Source organism: Daphnia pulicaria, chromosome 11, assembly GCF_021234035.1.
Source record: "Daphnia pulicaria isolate SC F1-1A chromosome 11, SC_F0-13Bv2, whole genome shotgun sequence".
NCBI lineage: Eukaryota > Metazoa > Arthropoda > Branchiopoda > Diplostraca > Daphniidae > Daphnia > Daphnia pulicaria.
In genome coordinates this window covers 3617654-3639426 of record NC_060923.1, presented here as the reverse complement: position 1 = coordinate 3639426, position 21773 = coordinate 3617654, and the positions used below count along the sequence as shown (strand labels likewise).

The 21773-nt window shown below is 44.8% G+C and overlaps 3 protein-coding genes across 10 annotated transcripts in view; 1 reads left to right on the top strand and 2 right to left on the bottom strand.

Moving 5' to 3' along the window:
- Positions 1-5941, top strand: part of LOC124315089 (supervillin-like) — a 28914-nt gene extending 22973 nt beyond the window's left edge. For all 8 annotated transcript variants that reach the window (XM_046780462.1, XM_046780466.1, XM_046780464.1 and 5 more), the window contains 8 exons: positions 78-849; positions 1889-2374; positions 2460-2796; positions 2993-3273; positions 3422-3676; positions 3756-4070; positions 4277-4432; positions 4598-5941. In XM_046780462.1, coding sequence (XP_046636418.1) covers positions 78-849; positions 1889-2374; positions 2460-2796; positions 2993-3273; positions 3422-3676; positions 3756-4070; positions 4277-4432; positions 4598-4684 — 2689 coding nt within the window. In that variant the 3' untranslated portion in view covers positions 4685-5941. The remainder of the gene's footprint in view (positions 1-77; positions 850-1888; positions 2375-2459; positions 2797-2992; positions 3274-3421; positions 3677-3755; positions 4071-4276; positions 4433-4597) is intronic.
- Positions 1-21773, bottom strand: part of LOC124315275 (cytochrome P450 3A2-like) — a 317765-nt gene that overhangs the window by 119229 nt on the left and 176763 nt on the right. The window lies entirely within an intron of this gene.
- LOC124315254 (protein quaking-A-like) lies at positions 10657-19124 on the bottom strand. Its single transcript, XM_046780796.1, has 9 exons — positions 18600-19124; positions 15132-15298; positions 14754-14870; positions 14467-14613; positions 12910-13158; positions 12633-12819; positions 12005-12272; positions 11431-11534; positions 10657-10806 (listed from the first exon to the last, which is right to left on the bottom strand). Exons 1-9 carry the CDS (start codon positions 18811-18813, stop codon positions 10664-10666), a joined length of 1596 nt encoding a protein of 531 aa, XP_046636752.1. The 5' UTR covers positions 18814-19124; the 3' UTR covers positions 10657-10663.

Below are 21773 nucleotides of genomic sequence, written 5' to 3'. Positions count from 1 at the left end.
ATCCCGTAATCCCATTACTGGGAATTTTGATTTTTCTTTGACTGGGCATTACAATTTGTTTGTCCGTTTATTCTCAGGGTGGTGGTGGAGAAACGGTCGGTCAATGTCCAGCGGAGGAAACACAACACGTCGCGAAATCCGATCAAGTCGCTCATCTTGCGGCCGGACATGTTGCGAGACGAGTACGAGGAAGTGGACACGGGCGTGGCCGAGCGCGAAGTCCAGCGGATGAAATTAGAGAAACTGGCTCAGAATTCCCATCTGGCCGTCGAGGCGTTGGCCGGCCTGGCTTCCAAAGAGGATTTCGCGGCCATTTCCCTGAAATCGGCCAAGGAGACGGGCGGCGGCGACCAGCCCAACAACAAGGCCGGCTCGACCTATCTGATGCAGGTCAAGGGCCGGCGCCAAATTCAAACGCGTTTGGTCCAGCCGACCTACCAGTCGGTCAACAGCGGCGACTGCTACATCCTCGTCACGCCCACTGACGTCATCCAGTTCATCGGCCGCTACTCGAACGTCATCGAGCGGTCCAGGTCGACCGAAGTGGCCGGCCGGATCGTCTCCAAGAAAGACCTGGGCAGCGCCAGAGCCTCGCACGTCCAAATCGTCGAGGAGGACAAAGTGGGAACCAATTCCTTTTACGGATCCTCCAAACGCTTCTGGACGGCCCTGGGCAGGACGGACGCCGAGCAATCGGTGGCGCCAGCTGGACCGCCGGAAGAGGACGAGCTCTACGAGTCGGCCATCACCAGCACCAACACGGTGTGGCAACTGAGCGGCGATCACCTGGAACCTTGCGAACAACATTGGGGGACGATCCTGCAGACGGAAATCCTCGATCCTTACAAAGTGAAAAATTTAATTTTAACAAGCGATCTCCCACTCAACCGGACCGAAATGGTGGGGGTACTTTTCGGATCGTAATCCGGAAAAGAACTTTACAAATCCGGACTAGGTCTAATCTGTTCAGAATCGCAAGGCGATTCCAACGGAATTAAGTCCGGATTTTTATCTTTTCCCGTTCACGAGATAATCACGGTTGAAAATCGTGAAATATCACGAAAACCCAAAGTCTCCCCGTCCGACTACATCGCTTTTAGCCGTATATTCGGCTTGAAAAAAAAAAATAATTAATACAAAATGTAGCCCTTTCATCCCTCTTTCAGAATCCAAAAGGATTTTTTATAATTCTTTGAGATGTTTGAGATATCACGATTTTCGTGATACCCCCATTTCGACACATTTTTCAGGCATTTCATTCGGCGTTGCCGATTGCCGTATATGTGCTTTTCGCCCCCTTTCCTGTCCACTCCTTCGCTTTTTCCCTGTTTCCTATGTATCAAGGCCTTGTATATCGATACAGATGGGACTTGATACATAGGAAACAATGGAAAAAGCGAAGGAGTGGGGGCGAAGTCACATATACGGCAATCGGCAACGCCGAATGAAATGCCTGAAAAATGTGTCGAAATGGGGGTATCACGAAAATCGTGATATCTCAAACATCTCAAAGAATTATAAAAAATCCTTTTGGATTCTGAAAGAGGGATGAAAGGGCTACATTTTGTATTAATTATTTTTTTTTTTCAAGCCGAATATACGGCTAAAAGCGATGTAGTCGGACGGGGAGACTTTGGGTTTTCGTGATATTTCACGATTTTCAACCGTGATTATCTCGTGAACGGGAAAAGATAAAAATCCGGACTTAATTCCGTTGGAATCGCCTTGCGATTCTGAACAGATTAGACCTAGTCCGGATTTGTAAAGTTCTTTTCCGGATTACGATCCGAAAAGTACCCCCACCATTTCGGTCCGGTTGAGTGGGAGATCGCTTGTTAAATGAATTCAATTCAATTTTTATTTATTTAAATGTTTATTTTGATTTCAGGTGATGGTCTTTGATTTCGGCAGCGAAATGTACGTCTGGAGCGGCAAAATGGCTCCGCTAGAAGTGCGGAAGAGAGCCATGCGGCTGGCCAAGGAGCTGTGGGATCAGGGCTACGACTACAGCGAGTGCGCCATCAACCCGGTGTTCCAGCGCCACACGTCGGCCGAGCTGAGCAAAGGCCAGCAGAGACCCGACTGGACTCTGCTGCGCTCTGCCAAGCAGCACATGGAGCCCGTCCTGTTCCGTGAGAAATTCTTCGACTGGCCGGATAAGAGCGGCCTCATCCGGGTCAAGAACCAAGACAGCGACGATAATAAGACGGCCAGCGGCGGTGGCGGCGGTGGGAACGACATTTCCTCGCTGGAACCTTACGACGCCCAGCTGATGCTGGACTACGAGCTGGAAGATCCCGATTTAGAACTGGAAGGTGCCCACCTCGGCCGCGGTGTCGAGTACTACGACCCAGCCGAGCGTCGACTCCAGCAGGTTCGTTTATTTCAAAAAACAAATTGGCGGGAAAAATTTGAAATTTGAAATGAATTGATTGGCATTTTGATTGAATTGCAATTAGATCTCGACGCTGAGCGTCAAAGTGTGGCACTTGGCCGATTACGAGAAGGTCCTGCTGGATCAAGTGTCTCGCGGGCAGTTTCACTCGCGGGACACGTACATCATCCGCTGGCAGTATCGGATAACTGTCACGGGCAAGGACTTGAAGGGCCAGCCGTCCGTTCACGGCCTTTTGGGCCGCGATCGCTTCTGCTACTTCATCTGGCACGGCGCCCAGGCTCCGCCCACCGACCAGGGCGCCTCGGCCCTCAAAACGGTCGAGCTGGATGAAGAGCGCGGCCCTCACGTTCGCGTTCAGCAGGGACACGAACCCCCCGCTTTCCTGGCCATCTTCCAAGGTAAAACGAACGTTACTAGACACTCATCGCTCCGTAGTTACTCTGGTGATAACCATAACCGATTTTCGCCCACTTTCTTTTTTTGCCCGTCTGCCCGTCTCCTGCCCGTCCGCCCCCCTACCGGGCAGACGGATGGATTTATACACAATGTTTTATTTTTATTTTTACTCCTTTTTTTGGAAAAATGTTTTCCCAGGACGGATGACGATCCAGAGCGGCAAGCGCGGCGAGACGGACGAGTCTGAGCGATGGCGGCTGTACATTGTCCGCGGCGAGGTGGAGGAGGAGGCCCACCTGCTGCAAGTGCGTCGCTGCGTGGCGGCCCTCCGCAGCCGCGGCTCGTTGGTGCTCGTCAACCTCTCGACGGGCACCGTTTTCCTCTGGCACGGCGCCAAGTCGCTCAAACACACCCGCCAGGTGGCCAGCGCCGCCGCCGCCGCCCTCAAGGAGCACAGACCACCCGAGTTGAACGTCCGGGTGAGTTTTCTCTTTCTCTTTTATTTTTTGAAAAATAAATAAAACACAAAACAAACAAACAGTCCGTCAGTTTTGCCGGCCCAGTCCGCCATCATCCGTCATCATCCTCGTTTTTTTTGTTTTCCATTTGTTGTTGGTTTGTTGGTAGACTGAAGCGAATTTGGCCGTCAAGGAGCAGTACGAAGGAGCCGAGTCGCGTGAATTCTGGGAAGGCCTGGGGCACAAGAGCCGGGTGGCGGATCGCTCACTCTACCTGTCGCTGGCCGAGAAGCCCATGGAGAACCGATACGATTACACGGCTCGTCTCTTCCATTTGACGTCGTGGACGGGCCAATTCCGGGCTGACGAGGTCGCTCCTTCTTCCCGTCTACCCCAACTGCCGTGCCCCTACCCTTTTGTCCAGGTTGGGATACATCAAAATGTTGGCCGTCTTGGTTTAAAAATTAATTTTTTTCTTAAATTCAAAAAATTAATTTTATTAGGAGGATCTGTACGGAGCCAATCAGCCGACGCTGTTCATGCTGGACAATGAGCACGAAGTGTGGCTGTGGCAGGGCTGGTGGCCGGACCTGCCGGACACGGAGAACACCAACACGGGGTCGGGTAAGCTGCGACTGGCCGTCGAGCGACGCTGTGCCATGGAGACGGTCATGGAATATTGCCGCCTGAAAGGCGATCAGCTGGATCGAATCCCACCGCCGGCCTATCTCGTGTCGGCAGGACTGGAGCCGCTGGCCTTCACCTCCCTCTTCCCCTATTGGACGGCCGACGAGCGCGTCGCCCAGCTCAATATTCAGGTCCGTACTCGACAGAGAGCCCACTAACTTATTCATGTCCAGGGACTCTCTCTCTCTGTGTGTAGACTGCTGGCCAAGGCCGGCAGACAAATGCGTTTTGCCCGAAAGTGACACGATTTGACTAACGCGATTTTATTCGGTGGGTTTTTCTTTTCTTTCCTTTTTATTTTTGATCATTTCCGACACGTTGAACGGGACGGACACAGGAGGGGCGGAGTCCAGGCGAGCTCCAACCCATTCAAGACGTGCTGGAGCGACTGAAGCGTACGACGTACACGATGAGCGAGCTTCAAGTGCGTCCGCCTCCGGAAGGAGTCGATCCCACCCGACTGGAATCTTATTTGAAAGACGACGATTTCCAGGTGCGTCAATCAACGCCCAAAACAAAAATCCCAAAATCTCTTTTGTGTGTCTGAGAGACGGCCTTTGATTGTTTCCTGCTCCGGCCAGCCGTTAATAACCGAGGAAATTGGATTTTTAATCTTTTTCTTTTCTTTTATTTTCTTTTCTCTTTTTATTTAAAAAAGGAAACGATGGGCATGGCCAAAACGGAGTTCTACGCTCTGCCCGCCTGGAGACAGACGCAACTGCGCAAGGAGACTGGACTCTTTTGAAAAAAACGGCCAGAGACCATTGAATAATGATATGGACGCCCCCCTTCCGCATGGACATCCACACACCCATTGTATGACACACGTACGAAAATTTACTGAAGCCGCCGACTGGAATGATCGAATCATCTGCAACGGACAATATCGCCATTTTGTGATATGTATAATAATAGTTAACCAAATTTTTAAAATTACGTTTTGAAAAAAACAATTAAGAAGGAGGAAATAATTTTAAAAACGTAAATAACAATTTTAATGACGAAATAGGCACCCACTCTCTTTTGAGCGTGTTCATAATAGATGCTGTTTAGTCCTCACCTCCCATTTTTTAAACAAATTTCATTTGATGACCATATTGCACCGATTGTTTGTTTTTTTGTTAATTGTTTCCCCTCCCTAATTATTTTGGGCGCCATTTTAAAAAAAAAGTGTCTTTTTGAAAATGGCGGAAATCTTTTTCCGGAGCTTTTTTTAAAATTATTATTATTATTATTCTAAGGTCGAATCGCTTTGTGTGTGTGTGTGCCTTGACGATCAATTTTTCTGGTTGAAATAGTCGAGAGTATTTTATTCTTTTTGTCATTATTTTTCCAACCAGCAACCAACAAACAAGAAAATAAGAGAAACTTTTTTACGTCCCCCTGTCCACTTTCGTTTTTCGCTCGACAGTCGTGAAAATGACGGTCTAGGCAACTGGCGACGCCGCGTGAAAGACTCCGTGTGCGTGCGTTTCGCCTTTTCTTGTCGGCGCCGTCGAAAAGCGAAAGGCGGAAAATGGATAAAAAAAGGGGAAAAATTTTGAAAGAGTTTTTGTACAATTGTCGTGAAAAATACGCGACACGATAGAGAGAGAGATACGATTTGAATATTTTTCTTCAATTCTTTTTTATTCTTTTTCGCGCAACTTTTGGCCGACAAAACTTTCGCTTCCTTTCTACATGTTACGACATTGTTGGAGATATATTTCCCCCCCCCCCCTTCTTGTATTCCCGCGCCAGACGGGAAAGAAATTTTCATTTTAAAAAATTCAACTAACGACAAGCTTTTTTCCTTTTTTATTACAATTTTCTTTCCTCCTTCATCATCAAAAGTGAATAATTATGTCAGACGTGCTCCCGTTTCGCCCCCCCCCCCCCTTCGTCTCATTACGTGCGCACTCACACACACAACGATCACTTGCAGACATTTGTGCTGATGATGTTCTCGATGCTATAAATATCAAAATGATGTCACGAAAAAATAATAAAAAACAAAAATAAAATGAAATGAAACGGATCGATAAAATTATTTTGGAAAATAAGTTCCCCCTCCATTTCTATAGCCCCTGCTCATTAGACATCGTCTAATTTTAATCCTCTCCACCTTCCTCTTTTTTTAATTTCGTTCATTTTGGTGTTTTCGCGGAAGAATCCAGGCGGAAACCTGTTGAGATGACGTCTCCGCTTCCCATTGATTCACTGCGAATGTAATCGTCCAAAAATAAATAAATAGCTAGACGAATTTTCCCCCTTTCCAGCTCTGCTTCCGCCTGGATGACATCCGCCCGTCCATCACTTTTCCCCCTATCCCAGTTATTATTTCCAGGTGACTCGCCAAACGGAATAAAAATGGGAGTCGTTCGTGGTATATTTTTCCAGTTGCAAAATCATTACGTGAGAAATGATGTAATAATAAATCAAATGCGTGTGGACGGAATTGCTAGTTGTTGTCCATTATATCCCCAGTTTATTTTGTTTTAATTAGGAACAAGTGGGCCACTGCAGACGACGCTCTTCATATCCATCAGGAGCAGCAGCAGGAGCGTTCGTTTGATCACGCAACTATTTTTTTAGAAAAATGGAACAAAGTCTTGTTCTTCATATTCTTTTCCCTTCAAAAAATGATGGCGACCGGTGGAGTGGATCTATAGCTCGGTTGAAGGATCTATCCTTCACCCCCTATCCTCCCTCGGGCGCTGTTGTGTGTTTCTTCCCAAATTCGCGCTAATTAAACGCGATGATGAACGAGCAGGTCGATTGACAGGAACGCAAAAGCGATCGAGCAAATCTGTCAGGATGAACGACTCAAGTTGATCGGGTGAGAAATATTGCCCCCCCATACACACACACAGCACACAGCACACACATAGAGCAGATGGCTGCGGTGTGTCTAGAGGAGGGACAATAACGAGCGCTGGTTTTTATTATTATTGATCAGGAGCGAGAGCATAGTAGAGAGTTAGAAGGAGACGGCCAGGATCGCGCTGCTTTTGTTATTGACAGAGAAAATGAATTGAAGAGCCCAGCGCACAGGATCCGCCGCTTGGCTCGTTCGACAAGACTTTGCTGCTGCTGCTGCTGCTGCTGCTGCTATAAAGAAAGAAAGAAAAACACACACCCATTATTACAGTAAGTATATAGCGGTGGGAGGGGCTCTGCTGGGCAACGTAGCGTGGAATACATCAGAGATGCAGCAGGAGAGATGCTCAAGAGAGAGAGAGAGGAGAAAATATAATGAATTAGTTTGACTCCATTCTTGTCATTATTAGAGAAGATAAACGACTCGCAGAGTGCCCTCCTGCACATCTCTCCACACACACACACACACACTGGATGCCGGCCAGATTTTGAAAAGAAATAAAATACATATTGCTCGGCAAAATACTGCTATATGCTCCTGCTGCGTCCTCCTGTCGTTGTACACCATTACACTCCATTAGTTTTGGGGTCGGCAGCAAGTCTTTGGCTTTTCCCCGCGATTGCTGGTGTGTGTGTGTGTCGGGAGTTAACTCTATTTTACCCGCCAGTCTCTCTAGCTATATAGCTACCTTCCGGTTGGTCTATTCCAGCAGCAGGAGCAGCAGCACGAGCGATATAGATGATGTAGTTTGAAACATGCAACATCATTCATTATTATTATTATTACGACGATGCTGGCGGGAAACGAGAATGAACCGTGACACACACACACACACACGGACCCGTACAGACTCCCAAAGAGGAGTCTCTGGGGTTCTCTTTTTGCTCAGCTTTGATTATTATTAACTTCTCTCCCGCTCGTGTGTTTTATCTCTTTTTTTCTTTTTTTTTGGCCCGGCGGATCGTCAATCGTCGTCGATCGTTATTTGTGTTGTAATCCCGGCCGCGCTCACGGGGGCTGGGCAATGTAGGGAGGAACTTTTTGGGTTCCAACAACATTTTTTGGCTGGAAATCTCATTTTGATTTCATTACGAATTAAAATCAGCCGATTTCGTTCTCTATTTGGCCGAGCTATTTGGGTAGAAAAGAATTTCAATTTTTATTTTTACTCAAATATTTCGACCGTATGGCGCCACTCACGAAAGGCTGGGTGAGAAAAAGATGTTTTTCCCCGTTTTGATATTGGTGACCCTTCCTTTATATTTAAAGATAAACGGACAACGCCCCCCCATCAAAAAAGAATTAAATCTCTACCTGAAATGGAATTAGTTGCAGTCGACTGACGGACAGGTGAACAAGTTCTCCGTCGACATGAAATAATCGAGTGATTGTGACAGTTACGCGTCCTGATTGTGTGTGAGTGGCCGTGTGTCCAAAAAATGTCCGCCCAGATTCCGGCGGGAGATTCAATTTGCTCGGTAAGTCTAAATGATTTCGACTTGATTTACTGTCGTCGCTGTATCTTATCCCGAAAAGAATATTTTGATGAAAAAGAGGAGAGGCTTTCGCTTTTTTCGCACATTTCAACGAAGCCGGGCCGGGCTAGACAGAAAGAGAAAATGCTACAACCGCCGGCGGAGTTATATCAAAGAAATGTCGCTTTCATTTACATATATTGCATATAGCGTGTATGTATGTATATATATATTCGTCTAGCTCACATTTGCGTCCGTCTTGTATATAATCTTAAAAAGAGGGTCATCATTCATCACGTTTTATTATTATTCTTCCATCTAGAAGAAGAAGAACCGTTTTCATGATCGGCTTGCTGGTTCGGGACAATGTCCCTCCACCGCAGTCGGCCCGTATAAATATATAAACATTCACGCGGTATTTTTTTGCTATTTTATTCGAGAAGAGGCTGATGGAACAAACACAACAGCTGCGGTGAAATTCGCCATACACACACAATAGATATATCTTCTAGCGCTTATATTCGTTTTCTTCTTCTTGTTATATAATATTGTTATTCTTCTTCTTTTTCTGTCTTTTTACGAGCTGGGAAAGTTATTGTTGGACGTCCGGCGCCGTATACATAAAGGCCCGTTATGTGTGTGTGTGTGTTTTTTCCTCTATGAAGACGGGCTTTTTTTGGTGTATATACAAACTTTTTTGTGTGTCGAGTATACAGGAGACGGACGGACGGATGGGCCAACCGTCTAAACGCCTGTCTTGTTCGTCTGTCTTTGTGTGTGTATATATATGGACATTAGATAAACATCCGCGTCAAGGAAGAAGATTGAGGTCCCGATCGTTACACCGCGTACATCAACAACAACAACAAAGAATTTTTATTTTTCTAGAATTTTCATATTTTTTGGTGATGGAGAATTAATGATCAATTTATAAGACGGCCGGTGTTGCGTAATGTTTGATCATCTACGAATGTTTACCTATTTTATTCTTTTGATGTGGCCACCTACGGAATGATTTGATAGATTGCGTGACTAGCCAACACACTCGCTCGCTCACGCAGTGTGAGGGGAGCAACAACAAAGGCAACAACAACAACAACAACAACCCCCCTAACAAATAAAAAAGAAGAAGAGTCGCATCCATTTATTATCGACTTCCGACGTCAGAAAAAAAGTGTGTACCCCCCTTCTCAGAAACGTTAATTTCTTTTTTTTCGCCCGTCTTTGTACTGTTGTACAAGGCCAGCAGCTTGGCAGAATATAGCTAGGCACTTAATACACACACACAAAAGTGTATAAGAACGTATAGCCAGCTAGCTGTGCACATGAAGGATTCTTCATCTTTTTTCTTTTGTTTGTTGGAGAGGCTCGACGGACACACTCGGCGTGTGTTTTTCTTTCTTTCTCACATCTTTTGTCTGTCCGTTTCAGCGCCCGTGTCAGCTGGCCCGTTTCTTGACTTTGCAACTAGCACAAATGTATATATACTGGAGAAACTCTCTATTGTCTTTCTCTCTCAAGTGTGATGGACGATGGGGGGAGGGTAGAGAAGAGCCAAGATAATCAAAAAGGGGGTAAAAATGTCACTGGTAAATTCACTTTTTATTCAATTATTTTTTTGCGGTTTTATCTCCGGTTTTTTTTTAAACGGGAAAATGTTTTTGAAAATGGCGCCGAAAATGATGAAGGCGATTTTTTTTGAAAATAATAAAAAATTCAAACGAAATGTAGACCAAATTTAGTATACGGTGATGATATAAGGGAGGCGATAGGAGGGGGGCGGGCAAGACACGTAACAAGTCCCGGAAATGTGAACGAACGAAAAAAAACTTGAAAAAATAAAGAAAATGGGAGCCGTCGTGAGATGAAAATAAACAAACGAGCGCCGCATCAAGATCAAAACAAAAGAAAAATACAGAAAAATTAGATCAGAGACGGGGGTGAGGAGTCCAGCAGCTTCAGGCAGTTTTTATTTGATCCGGGAAAAAAAGAGAAGCGGGACGTGCATTTTTGCCCAGTCGGAGGAAATAGAAAAGTGGAAGGACGAGGAAGATCATTAAACTGACGCGACAAAACTGAACGGGAGAGTTGCTCTCAATTAGAGACACGAACAACAACAACAACAACAACAACAGAAAGAAGAAAGGGGGAAATTTCAGTTGAATATCCGCATACAAAGTCACGTTATTACACACGTACGCACGCACACACACACACACTCGACAAGTGAAAAAAACAAAAGAGAATGGGTGTAGGATCAAAATCAATTTCATTTTCATCAATTTGATAACATTTTCTTTTATTTCATTTTTATTTAATTTGAATTTTTTGGCAGCAGTCTCGGCGAACTGTTGTTGTTGTTGATGTTGTTGTCTCAATTGATTTTTGTTCAGGTGACAACTTTGGTCGAGTGGTACCTCGGATAGGGTTCGTGACGGTAGCGGGAGCGATCCATGGCCCCGGTGGCCGTTAATTTCAGTCCGCCATTGACTCCCGTCCCGTCCAGCAGTGAATAATCGGCCGTCATGACACCTGCAACAAACAAAAAAAGAATTAGCTCACCCCCCAAAAAAAGGAAATAAAATAATGCGCTTTGAGTTTATTAGGTGAGAGATGAAATAATCATAACGGGCAGGCCGGCCATCAAAAAACGTGTGAGTGCCTTTTGATGTTATAGTAGGCCCAGCGCTATATGAGACGGCCATATATAAAACACCCGGACGTCGACGATAGGTCCTATGGTTGCCGAAACTATTAAAGACACACAGACTGGGCGCAATGGCTGTCAGCTGTTTCGCTTCCGTCCAATTATTTTTCTTATTTTCTCTTTTCTTTTTTCGCCGGAGCAATAACAAACATCTGCGGGTGATCCTGGCCGTCCTTTCTCTCCCTTGTATATTTTAGTTTTTTAAACACACCCTGTGCAGCAGCATCTAGCGCCTAAACGCTGTGTGCATTATATTTGTGTTTGTCGACGTATACCCAAATATTCACGCTAGGAAAACGGGACCAAAATAATAAAAATATAAAAATAAAAGGAATTCTTTTTTTAAAAACATTCCCGGGCTGTCTAAATATTTAAACCAAATTTCTTCTTTTTTGGTTTTAAAAAGCGAAAAAGTCAATTAGTGAAGTTGTGATTTTGTTTCTGCTTACCGTTTGTCGATGCCAAAAGTTCGGATTCGGCCGTTTCGTCACGGTCGTCGGGCGATGCCACGCCATCTGATCCTTCGCTACCGTACGGCTGTTGCATATTATACCTGCGACGCACACAAAATTTAATTTAATTAAATTCAGTTTGTGTAGTGTAAAAAAAGAGAAAAGTCGTGAGAATATCCCGACGGCCGTGAGAAATGCGCGTCATAATCAAGAAAAACGACTTTGACCTCTTCCCCCATCCCCCACCACCGTCGTATAATAAACTGAGAGGGAAAGTACAACTGAACTGAACCATAAATTCTTGTTTGGTTTATTATTTGAACCTTGCGGCCAGGCTGGGCTACAGGCCCACTCTCTTTTTTCGTGTAAATTCAATTGCCTCTTCTTCTTCTTCTTCTTTGATAGATGGAAGATGCGGAGGCCGAGGCGTGTGGGTTCAAAGTTCATCCATCATCATTTTCTCCCCCCAAAGAAAAATGGCGCCCGTTTCGTGAATTGGCCTACCTCCCCACCCCTCCTTTCGAATCGAATGAAAAGATCAAAAGGTAGGAAGAAGAAAAAACGTGCGCACCTGTGATACAATTCCAAGGCGGCGACTGCGGCCACAGCGGCTGGATCGCTGGCGGGACCCATGGCATCTGCGTACGAGTTATTGTCGTTATTGGCCGGATCCTTGAAGGAGCCACGCAATCCACGGCGGTAGTGCTGCTGCTGCTGTTGCAGGTGCTGCTGGATAAGTCCGTTGGGCCCGCACGAGCCACCGCCGCCCAATTGCAGAGCGGCTCCCGCCGCCGTGTTGGGTCGGTATCGATTCAGCAGGGCAGACGCCGTTCCGCCGGCTAATCACATCCATCGCCACAGCCGCAGTATAGCAATAGCAGGAGAGAGAGGGGGGGGGGGGTGGATAAAAGTGGAACACAAACAAACAAACGAGATAGATTCAGACAGTCACGCAACGAGTTAGTTACACGCAGTTATATATTCTATAGTCTGTGGGAACAATTTTTGATAGCGGCCAGGCCATAGCTCTAGGCGCATATAGATATAGATAATATCTAAACGACACGAGAGAAATGGATCAATTTGATCGTGTAGTGTAGCTATACAATAGGTATAATAATATCATATCTTATTATTATATTATTTACTTTTTGGTGGGTGGGTGAATTTTATTTTATTTTGATTGTTTTGTTTCTTACCGGCTGCTGCTGCTGCTGCTGTGAGTCCGATGGAAAGGTTTTGCGACGGTTTGCACAAACCCCTGAGAGCCGGATGCATCGTCAATGGAAGCACTGGAGGATAATTGGCGGCGGCTGCGGCGGCTGCGGCCGCCACGGCCCGTTGTAATGGCGCCGTCATTCCGCCCTGCTGCTGATTGGCCATCGCCTTTTTTATTCATTTTGATTCATTTATTTTTTGGCGGTTCATTTGAAATTGTTAAAATTTTGGAACAAATTTCAATTCACTTTTTCTTACCGATAAATGTTGATGGAGGGAACTGTTTAACGTCATGACGTTTGGCGTCGAAGACGTCAGGCCGGCCACACTGCGCACAGCCGCCAGATGTTGTTGTTGTTGTTGTTGTTGGCCTTCAACGTCTTGCTGGCTGGCGCAACTTGCATTGCTGGAACATCCGCTGCTGGCGCCACCACCGCCACCAGCTCCACCGCCGCTCATCATTTGCATTTCACGTAATTGCTCCTGCCGGATATCGTCGTTGTAATCCTGAAAATAAAAATTATTTATTGATTTCTTCCGCGCGTGATTTTTCGTTTTTTTCCCGTTGGAAAAAAAATGAAAATAAAAAAATGTTGGGCGAATCAGATTTAGGAGTTGTGTGGTGGTCGGACGGACGGTCAGAGTGATCGGCCCGTGACTAATGCGACAGATGAGCGACTGCTTGTCGTACACGTTCCGACCTCCGCTCTGTACATCTCTCCCACTCCGCACGAGTCGCATTCCGACAGCCCGTCGCTGCCAATTTTCCCGTTTTACTTTTTTTTATTTTCTGCCCAAGAGTCAAGAAACCTAAAAATTGAATTCCAATTCCAGGACAATGTTGTTTAGGGGCTGGACCATTCCAGGTGTTTTTGTTTTTTCCAGGAGGGGTTGGACTCGTATGTACCTGAGTCGGTTTGATGATTGAACGAAATTGAGCATTTGCTTCTAATAAAAACAGCCGCCATTGCCGGAACTTATTTTTTCTTATTTCCTGGGGGGGTCGCCCAGAAAAACAATTTTGTCCGGCAGTGACGTAGGCAACCGGGCGGCCAGGCGGACTTATCGATTTCTTCTACACACACACACGTATACTATATATATATCTCAATAAAACAAAAGAATAACGCGCCCATGTTATTCTCCCCTATTCTTTTCTGTGCTTGTTTAGAGTTGAACAAAAAATTCGGTATGATTATAGACCCCGGGATCAGTAAATTCCGGTGGCGTGTCAATATTTTGTTAAACATTTTTCCTATTTCTTCTAGAGAGAAAGTTTTCGTTTTTTTGTTTGAATCAACAACTTTCTTTTTTTTCTTTTTCGGTTGCTGTTGTTGTTGTTGTTGTACCGCCTTGATTACAGGGGTCTGCTGCAATATAAGTCGACTGGGGTACTTACTACAAGACGGATGACGTAATGAGACTGGCAAAGGATTTTAAAACTATTCTTCTTTTCTGTTTTGGCCAGGGACATTTTAAAATTGGCCCAGGAGAACAACAACAACAACAACAAAAATTTCCCCTTTTTTTTCTTCTTCTTGTCTATCCAACAACAACCGTCGCGTGTTGTTGTTGTTGTTGGCCACCCAAGAGGGGGAGTCTATAGACTGGCTGCCATCGGGAATCGATCACGCATCATTTGCGTCACGGCAAAAGTATATAGAAAAGTAAATATATATAAAAAGAAATGAGACGGGCGAGAGTGCTGCTGCCCAGCAAGGTCTATCTAATCGCATTTCGGGTCAAAGAAAGAAAAAGAAATAAAGGGAAAAATCTAATAATCGAGAAATGTTGTTGTTGTTGTTGTAGTCGTACCGGAACAAGGAAGCGGCGAATTTCCGTCAATGCCAGGGCGATTCGAGCGTGAGCTTCGGCGGGAGCGGCGTAGGCGGTAATTTCGACGTGCAGATCGTCGTTGAGGTGCCTGTAACGAGGCTCGTGCGAGTGTCGATATTCTTCCTCCTGTAAATAGAACCCAAATAACGATGAAAGACAATCAACCAATTTGCCAACGCGATAATAACATCATCATCATCCGAGTTCTATTCTGCCCAGAATAGAACTATAAGGAAAGTTGTTTAGATGTTGTTGTTGTACGTTACCTTGTGTTTGTCTCTCATCGATCCCCGGCCTAGGATGGCCATTTTGGTCAGCGTCTCTTCTTGTAGACGCTTGAGGGAGTTGCCTTTGGGACCCAACAGCTTGCCGACGAAATTGAACTGGCGCGCCAAATACAAAAAAGTTTCAAATTTCTATCACAGAAAGGCAATCAAATAATCGAATCGAGAAAAATCGGTGGGAAAGGTTGAATCGCATGAAAGTGTCGTCCTGTGACGTCACCATCATGTGTGTGTGTGCGGGTCTATATACAATAGAGTTCACACGTTAAACGAACCAACTTTCTCTCGTTATTTGGGGATTGAAAAGCACAGAAAAATCATTGAAAAATCAAAGAAAATGAAACTTTTATTTCTAGTTACTTTTGGATGGTCTCGAGTGGGGACCGACGTCCTGACGGTGACTTTGATGGGCTTGTCTTTGGTGACGTCGCAGAATCTTTTGCTTCCGCCGGCGCTGCTGCCGCCGCTGCTTCCGCCACTGGCTGAAGAGTCTTTCACCGATCCGCCGCTCAGCAGCCGCTCGATCTCTGCGCGTCAATCGAAACAAGAGAAAAAGAATTTCCACCGATGATAAGAGAGAGAGATGGAAAAGATTGATGACATGTTCTTTTTCTTATACACAAGTGCAGGACACGTGCGCACTTGATGATTGACTCAATCAAGAAGAAAAAATCAAAGTTTAGTGCAACTCAATTATTTTAAAAAGTGATTAGATTAACGACGACGCAACTTTCTTTGGCCTTTTCCGGCCTATAGAATTTGCCACTTCTTGTTTGAACAACAACAACAATGTACAACGAATAAACAACATTTCTGTTCGTTTTCTAGAGTGGGAAAAAAAAACTTTTCACTTTTTTTTTAGATTTTCTCCGCACCGGATGCGAGAAACTTTTTATTTAAAAGATTTTCTCTCTCTCATAGTGTTCGCTTCCGGGCAATTCCCTTGGAGCTATTGTTTAAGAAATTTTTTTTCACGTTTACTTGCTTGTAATCAGCAGGACACACACATTATATATGCCCAACCGTTCACCTGTTGTCTGGGTAATAACCAAAAAATTCCCAGACGAGAAGAAAAATCTGTTACATCATTGCCCAGCGGCGCGCGGCACATTTTGACATAATTTTGACTCAATTTTTTATTTTGAAACTTGTGAAGAAAAGTTGTTTGATGTGAGAAAACGACACTCGGCCTGATGAAATTCACGTCGAAATTTCAGCCATTCAAATTTCACTCGTTTTTAATTTATTACAAAAATTTCAAACTTTTTCGGCGTTGCGCTGTCGAATCAAATCAATTCAAAAAGTGTCGAAACGAAACGGAACACTTTGATCTCCTTTGATAAGAAAAACCCCGTTGGAGTTTTTCTTTTTCTTCTTTACTTCATCCCGCGTCCTCGTCTATACAATTTTATTTTTTAATGTTATGCCGCACCCGTCGTCGTTTTCTCCCGGGCACCACCACCACCACGTCATATCGACTCGCACCGTGGCGTCTTCATATGCTAATGGACTCGCTTCTCCTCCTCCTCCCAGCCGACGTTAGACTTTTTTTTCTTCTTTGACAACACGATGAGAGATGCAAGTGCAAAACAGCATCATCAAAGTGAACTGCTGCAAAAGACGTCAAATACGTCCAACTTTTTTGATGATTTTAAAAACTTTGTGTCTGCGCGGGAAATTGCATCAAATTTAAACAAACCAAAAAATGTGAACCAGAAAATGGAATAGAATTCCACCTGGAATCTTGTTTCTTTTACCTGTCGAAGGGTCTAGCTAGATACATAGTAAGAGATAAGGTATTTCAGACTGTATATATTTAACTATGCCGTGGCGCGTGCAACGGGCATAAAACACCTCGGCTGTGCTACGTCCATGTAGTCTGAGAATAAAAGACGGTGGGAACGAGGCGAATCGTTTTTCGGGTTCTCTCAGAGTCGATGGCATGTGTGCACGGGGAGAGAGAAGGAAAAGAGGAGAGAAAGTCGGTCAGACTGGGCGACCGTTAGACGCTCAACGATTGGCGCTCGAAAGGAGAAGATGGAAAACATTTTATTTTTTGAAAACAAAATGTACATAAATAAATATGAAAACGTTTTCTTCTTCTTCTAGGGGATAGTAGACATAGCATCGCCTGTTGGACTCTCTGTATAGACCGTCAGCTTTTACTTTCCGATCATTTTCTCTCTCTCCCCTTGTGTGTGCTGTGTGCCTTTTTCCTAATTGGCTGCTCTCACCCAAAACTTTTTTATTTTATTTCAAAAGAGCCGCCACCGCAACCCAAAACCAAACGGGACACGAAGAACGAAAAGAAAAAAAGGGTCAATTTAAAGAAAGCGACGATGGCCAGCACCGCCTGTGGCACAATCATAAGCAAGTTATCACGTCGCCAATGTGAGATGTCCAATATCCCTTTCTCTTTCTACTCATCATCATCTATACAACAGCCTATAGGGGAAGAAAACGGTGGGCTGGAATGTTGAATGATTTTTATTTTCCCGATGATATTCCGCGCCATAAATCATTGGACATTCCGAACATCATCGCCTGTATATATTTCCCCCCCGTGAAAGAATGTGCTGTTATAGTCTCTGGGGCTTTCACTTGGGCATTCGGTGACAGTTTGATATTCATTGCGACTTGTTTCTTCTTCTTCTTTTAACGATGCACCTCTTTTTATTTCTTTTGCCAATTTTGGTCACGAAGAGGAAAAGGAAAAATCATCTTATTAAGTAAAAGAGAGAAGGAGAGGAGAGATATACTCGCATATAAATTCAAATGTCGATTCCACACGGGGCTCCGGCGTATAGTGAAAGGCTAGACAACACTAACCGACGCGACCCTATATGGAATATCCTCAATTTTGATTATTTCTCCTGTCTGGGAATATACAAGATACAAGAAGGAGGAATATTCTATACGCGCGCCAGATTCGAATTTTGTTTTTTTCTCTTTTTCTTCTTCTAAACTGAGCGCCGATGTGTCGGATTCAATTCTTGCGTGAGTTGTCGCTGCATTCCAATAGACATACACACAAAAAAAAGAGAGGAGGGGGGGAATCATCACGAACTATACGGGATAGTAGAAGCCTAGAAGGTTATTCGGTATCTTAGTTTCTCAAAGAAAAAAGATGATGTGAAAATCGTACGGGATTCTTTTTAAAAAAGTTGTAATCAACTGGCGCCCCCGCGCTAGTCGTTTGTGGGTATTTCTGTACATGTGCGCATTCGAAACTTTTGTTTTTTTTTTGCTTTTTGCTCATTAAAATCTCATTAGCTCAACGAGTTCAGGGATGCGAGAGTGAAAGTGTCTTCTTTTTTGTGTTTTGAGAAGGCCAGCACACACCCAAAAAGAAAATGAGAATCTTCTTCTTCTTCTATATACAGGCCGGCTAAGATGGAAATTCCGGATGGAATAAGTCATCAAAAGAAGCTTTCCTCCCTTCTCATCCAGCTGGCAAATCACCATAGAGTCTGTGTGTGTGTGTGGGATATGTATAAAAGAAATCCCCCTCTATCTTCGTTTCCTTATATTTTGTTCCCCTTTTTTTAATAATAATAATACCGGGCGGGATCAAGGAAAAACACACACACACTCCCGCGTTCCATTATTTCTTTGGCACACGTGAAAACAAACAACCAACGTGAACCAAAAAGGCGGCCGACTGAGTTTTTCTTCTTTTTTCATTTGGTGGTGGTGGGGGATATTTGAATTTGAAAGTCACGATAGAAATTTGTGTCAACGTCACGACGGTGGCGGGGGAAACAAGATCCTATATGTTGCCCTGGAGGCTGCAGCTGCTGGATGGATGGATGGGGGGATTGCGCTTACCGGCATTGATGAGTTTCTGAGTCCAATCCAATCCGGCCGTCGAGTCGACGATTTTCTTCTCTGTCAACAATCGCTCGAGATATTCGGCCTCCTCGTCTCGGCAGTTGACCACCACCATTTTGTTATTAATGTTGTTGTTGTTGTTGTTGTTGTTGGCCAAGGGATCGACAACGGCCGGAAGCAGCATCAGCTGCAGATCCATTTCCGATTCCATTTTCTTTTTCGATGAATTCGCCTTTTTTATTTCTAATCGAAATTTCTTTTTTTTTATCCGCAGCCAATGACACTAACACACACACACACTCACACACACACACCACACCACACACACGTTAAAAACAAATCACCAACGACACGCCCCAGCCAACCGCAATTGCCGATGCAAATTTGTCAATTCTGCGGCAGACTGCCTTCTTCTCTTTTAAAATTTTAAAATGTTTGAATCTAACCCGCGGGAATTTCAAATCGTTTAGTAGTCAAGTTAAGATGGTAGGTAGTAGTAGATAGGTCTGGTCGCCAGCCAAGTCGATGGCAGACTGAAGAAGAAGAGGAAGAGAAAGACGGGGTCACCTCTTATTCCACCCAGTGGGGGAGGAGGAGGTGGTGGGAGGAGCTTAGCTTTCCACCACCAACCGAAAGTTGCGCGCACCTGACCCGCCGCCGCCGCCGCCGCCGCTGCACGAAAAAATAAAAAAAATTTGGGGGGTTCGGGAATATTTAAATTTCGACGCGAAATTGTCGTTTAAAAAAAAGGGGGGGAGGGAAATAGATAGATAATAAAAATGTGTGTGTCTGTTTCACACGCTATCGATCACGGTACGATCTTTCTTCTTTGACATTCGCCAGTCTCGGAGTCGTTACATCACCGGACGGACTGGCCGACTCCCCGATGTTCCCAGTTGACAGTTGGGTGGGTGGGCGCGACTTTTTTTTTCTCTCCTTGTCAGAGGCTGCTGGGCCGGATTGGATCCTTAAAGGAAAGCCAAAATAATATGAAGAAGAAGCTGCTGGTGGAGAAGTGCGACATGACGAAGGAGAGCGCCGAGCAGAAGAGGAGTAGACGGCATTCTATTTCCGAGACGCTAATGCGATTCGTCACCATCTTTCTTCTTTACCCACCCGGCCAGGCCGTCTAGCCTAGCTCCCTTTTTTGTATATAGACACACACGTGTGTGCATAAAAGTCCTATTTGGGTTGAAATGCCAAATGATTGCAGCGAAAAACGTGAGGAAAAAGGAACTTGGAAACAAGACAATGAGAGCAAAGCGATAGAAAAGAGCGTGATCGATTGTGTGATGGTGTGGGGCGTCCAGCAGCAGCAGCCCATCATTCTCTCGCTCGCTTTCATCTGATTCGACCTTATCTTTTCTTTCTCTCTCCCGTTTTTGATGTGTATAACGCTACTGGTTATCTGAATATGGCCAAGTCTACTTTTTTCCCATGGCATATCCCAGCAGCTGATGGATGTGAGTCCGTCCTATCGACATTTCCAGATGATATCAAAGCGGGAAATACATCTAGATATTTATAGACTAGTAGTCTATATAGTCCGTGTTTCTTTCTTCGTCATATTTTGTGTCTCGTTGCATTTTTCCGCTCAACTTGTAAACATTGGGGGGAGAAATGTTTGCGCTTTCTTCGCACGCTCTTTTTTGTGAGCCCGCTCGTTTCTATATAGACCAGGCCAGCCGCTCATTTCCATTTTCCACCATACCACGTTCTATCTCTCGGGGTATATATCCTTTAATGAAAAGAAAAGAAAAAAAGCTTTCACAGCAGCAGCAGCAGGAGCAGAGGGTTGATGTGCAGAGTACTAGCTGGGAGAGTTTAGAAACTGGCTGGCTTGGTCGGCTTGGCTAATTGATTGCATTGGTATTCAAGAAACCGTATTATCTCATCGCCTTTTGAGTCTCAAGACCCTGGCCAGAGCTGGAGAGTCTTATTAGTCACTGGCGCGCTTCCCCCTAGTAGTAGTAGAGTAGATTGTATAGTATATAGACGGGACATTTACTTAATGGTGAAATATCTCTTTTGAGAGGAGACATTCTATCTTGAAATCTTCTATCAAACATGAGCGCCGGGTGGTTTTCTAATTGGCGTTAAGACACAGTATACAGTAGAGTAGAGTAGAGTAGAGCCGACCAACTGTTTTTGGAACAGCTATAGTCATCGATCGACTGATGTGTGTTGACTCTTTTGCTGGGACTGGAGTCGACACTGTTTTTCCATTTTGTAGGCCTTTTCTTTTTTAATCCGCTGGAAGGAACTTTGGGAGGTGCCAGGGGTGAAGCTAGAGATCAAAACTGAAGAAGAAGCGGGTCGCGGGCTTGGTGGCCATCGGCGGTGGCAGCAAGCAATCATTTCCTTCTTCTTTTTTTACTCCAACGCAGTTCTCTTCACATTTTCTTCTGCCGCCACCGCCCAATTTCCGGCTAGTAGATTGCTGCTCCTCAATCCATCGGGAAACCCCCCTCCAGCCACCTCTCCTCTCCTCCTCTGCGCTGATAAGAAATAAAGTACAACTGCGTGTGAAGGGAAATGAAAAAGCAACGGGTCTCTGTGATCTAAACGGTCGCAACAAAATGCTTCCGGCCACGCACCGAATCGAGTTACCGATTTGCGATTGGCTCTCCTCCCTCCTTTCGATCGACTCTCTCTCTCTGTGTGTGTGTGTATAATGTCTTGTCTAATGAACATACATTACATACAGAGAAGGCCGTAACAAGTTTTTGGTGTATAGCAAAGGCGCAGGGGCCAACGGACCGATCGATATTTGCCAGCCCAGTTGGCAGCTTCCACGTAGAGAGAAGAGTTTAGACTCTGATAATGGGAGTAGGAGTAGTAGGAGTAGTAGTAGACCTATTAGTACATTTATATAGGGCCTGCGGGCTATACATGGTGTGTAATAGACCGTATTATTATATGGTCATCAGCTGTTACAAACGTTCACCGAGAAAAAACCTTTTGATATTTTTCTTCTTTGATCTAAAGGGAACATTTCGTGGTTGCGCATTTTGATCAAAGGCGAATTTGCGGGAATGGTAATAAATAATTCATTTTGTTTGGGGTTTTTTTAGGATTTTAGAAAGGTGTGTATTGGTCAGAGTTTCAACCCCTGGTTATAAGCGTTGGAACATCTGTTGAACTTGAACGAAATTTCTTTTTTAATCAGAA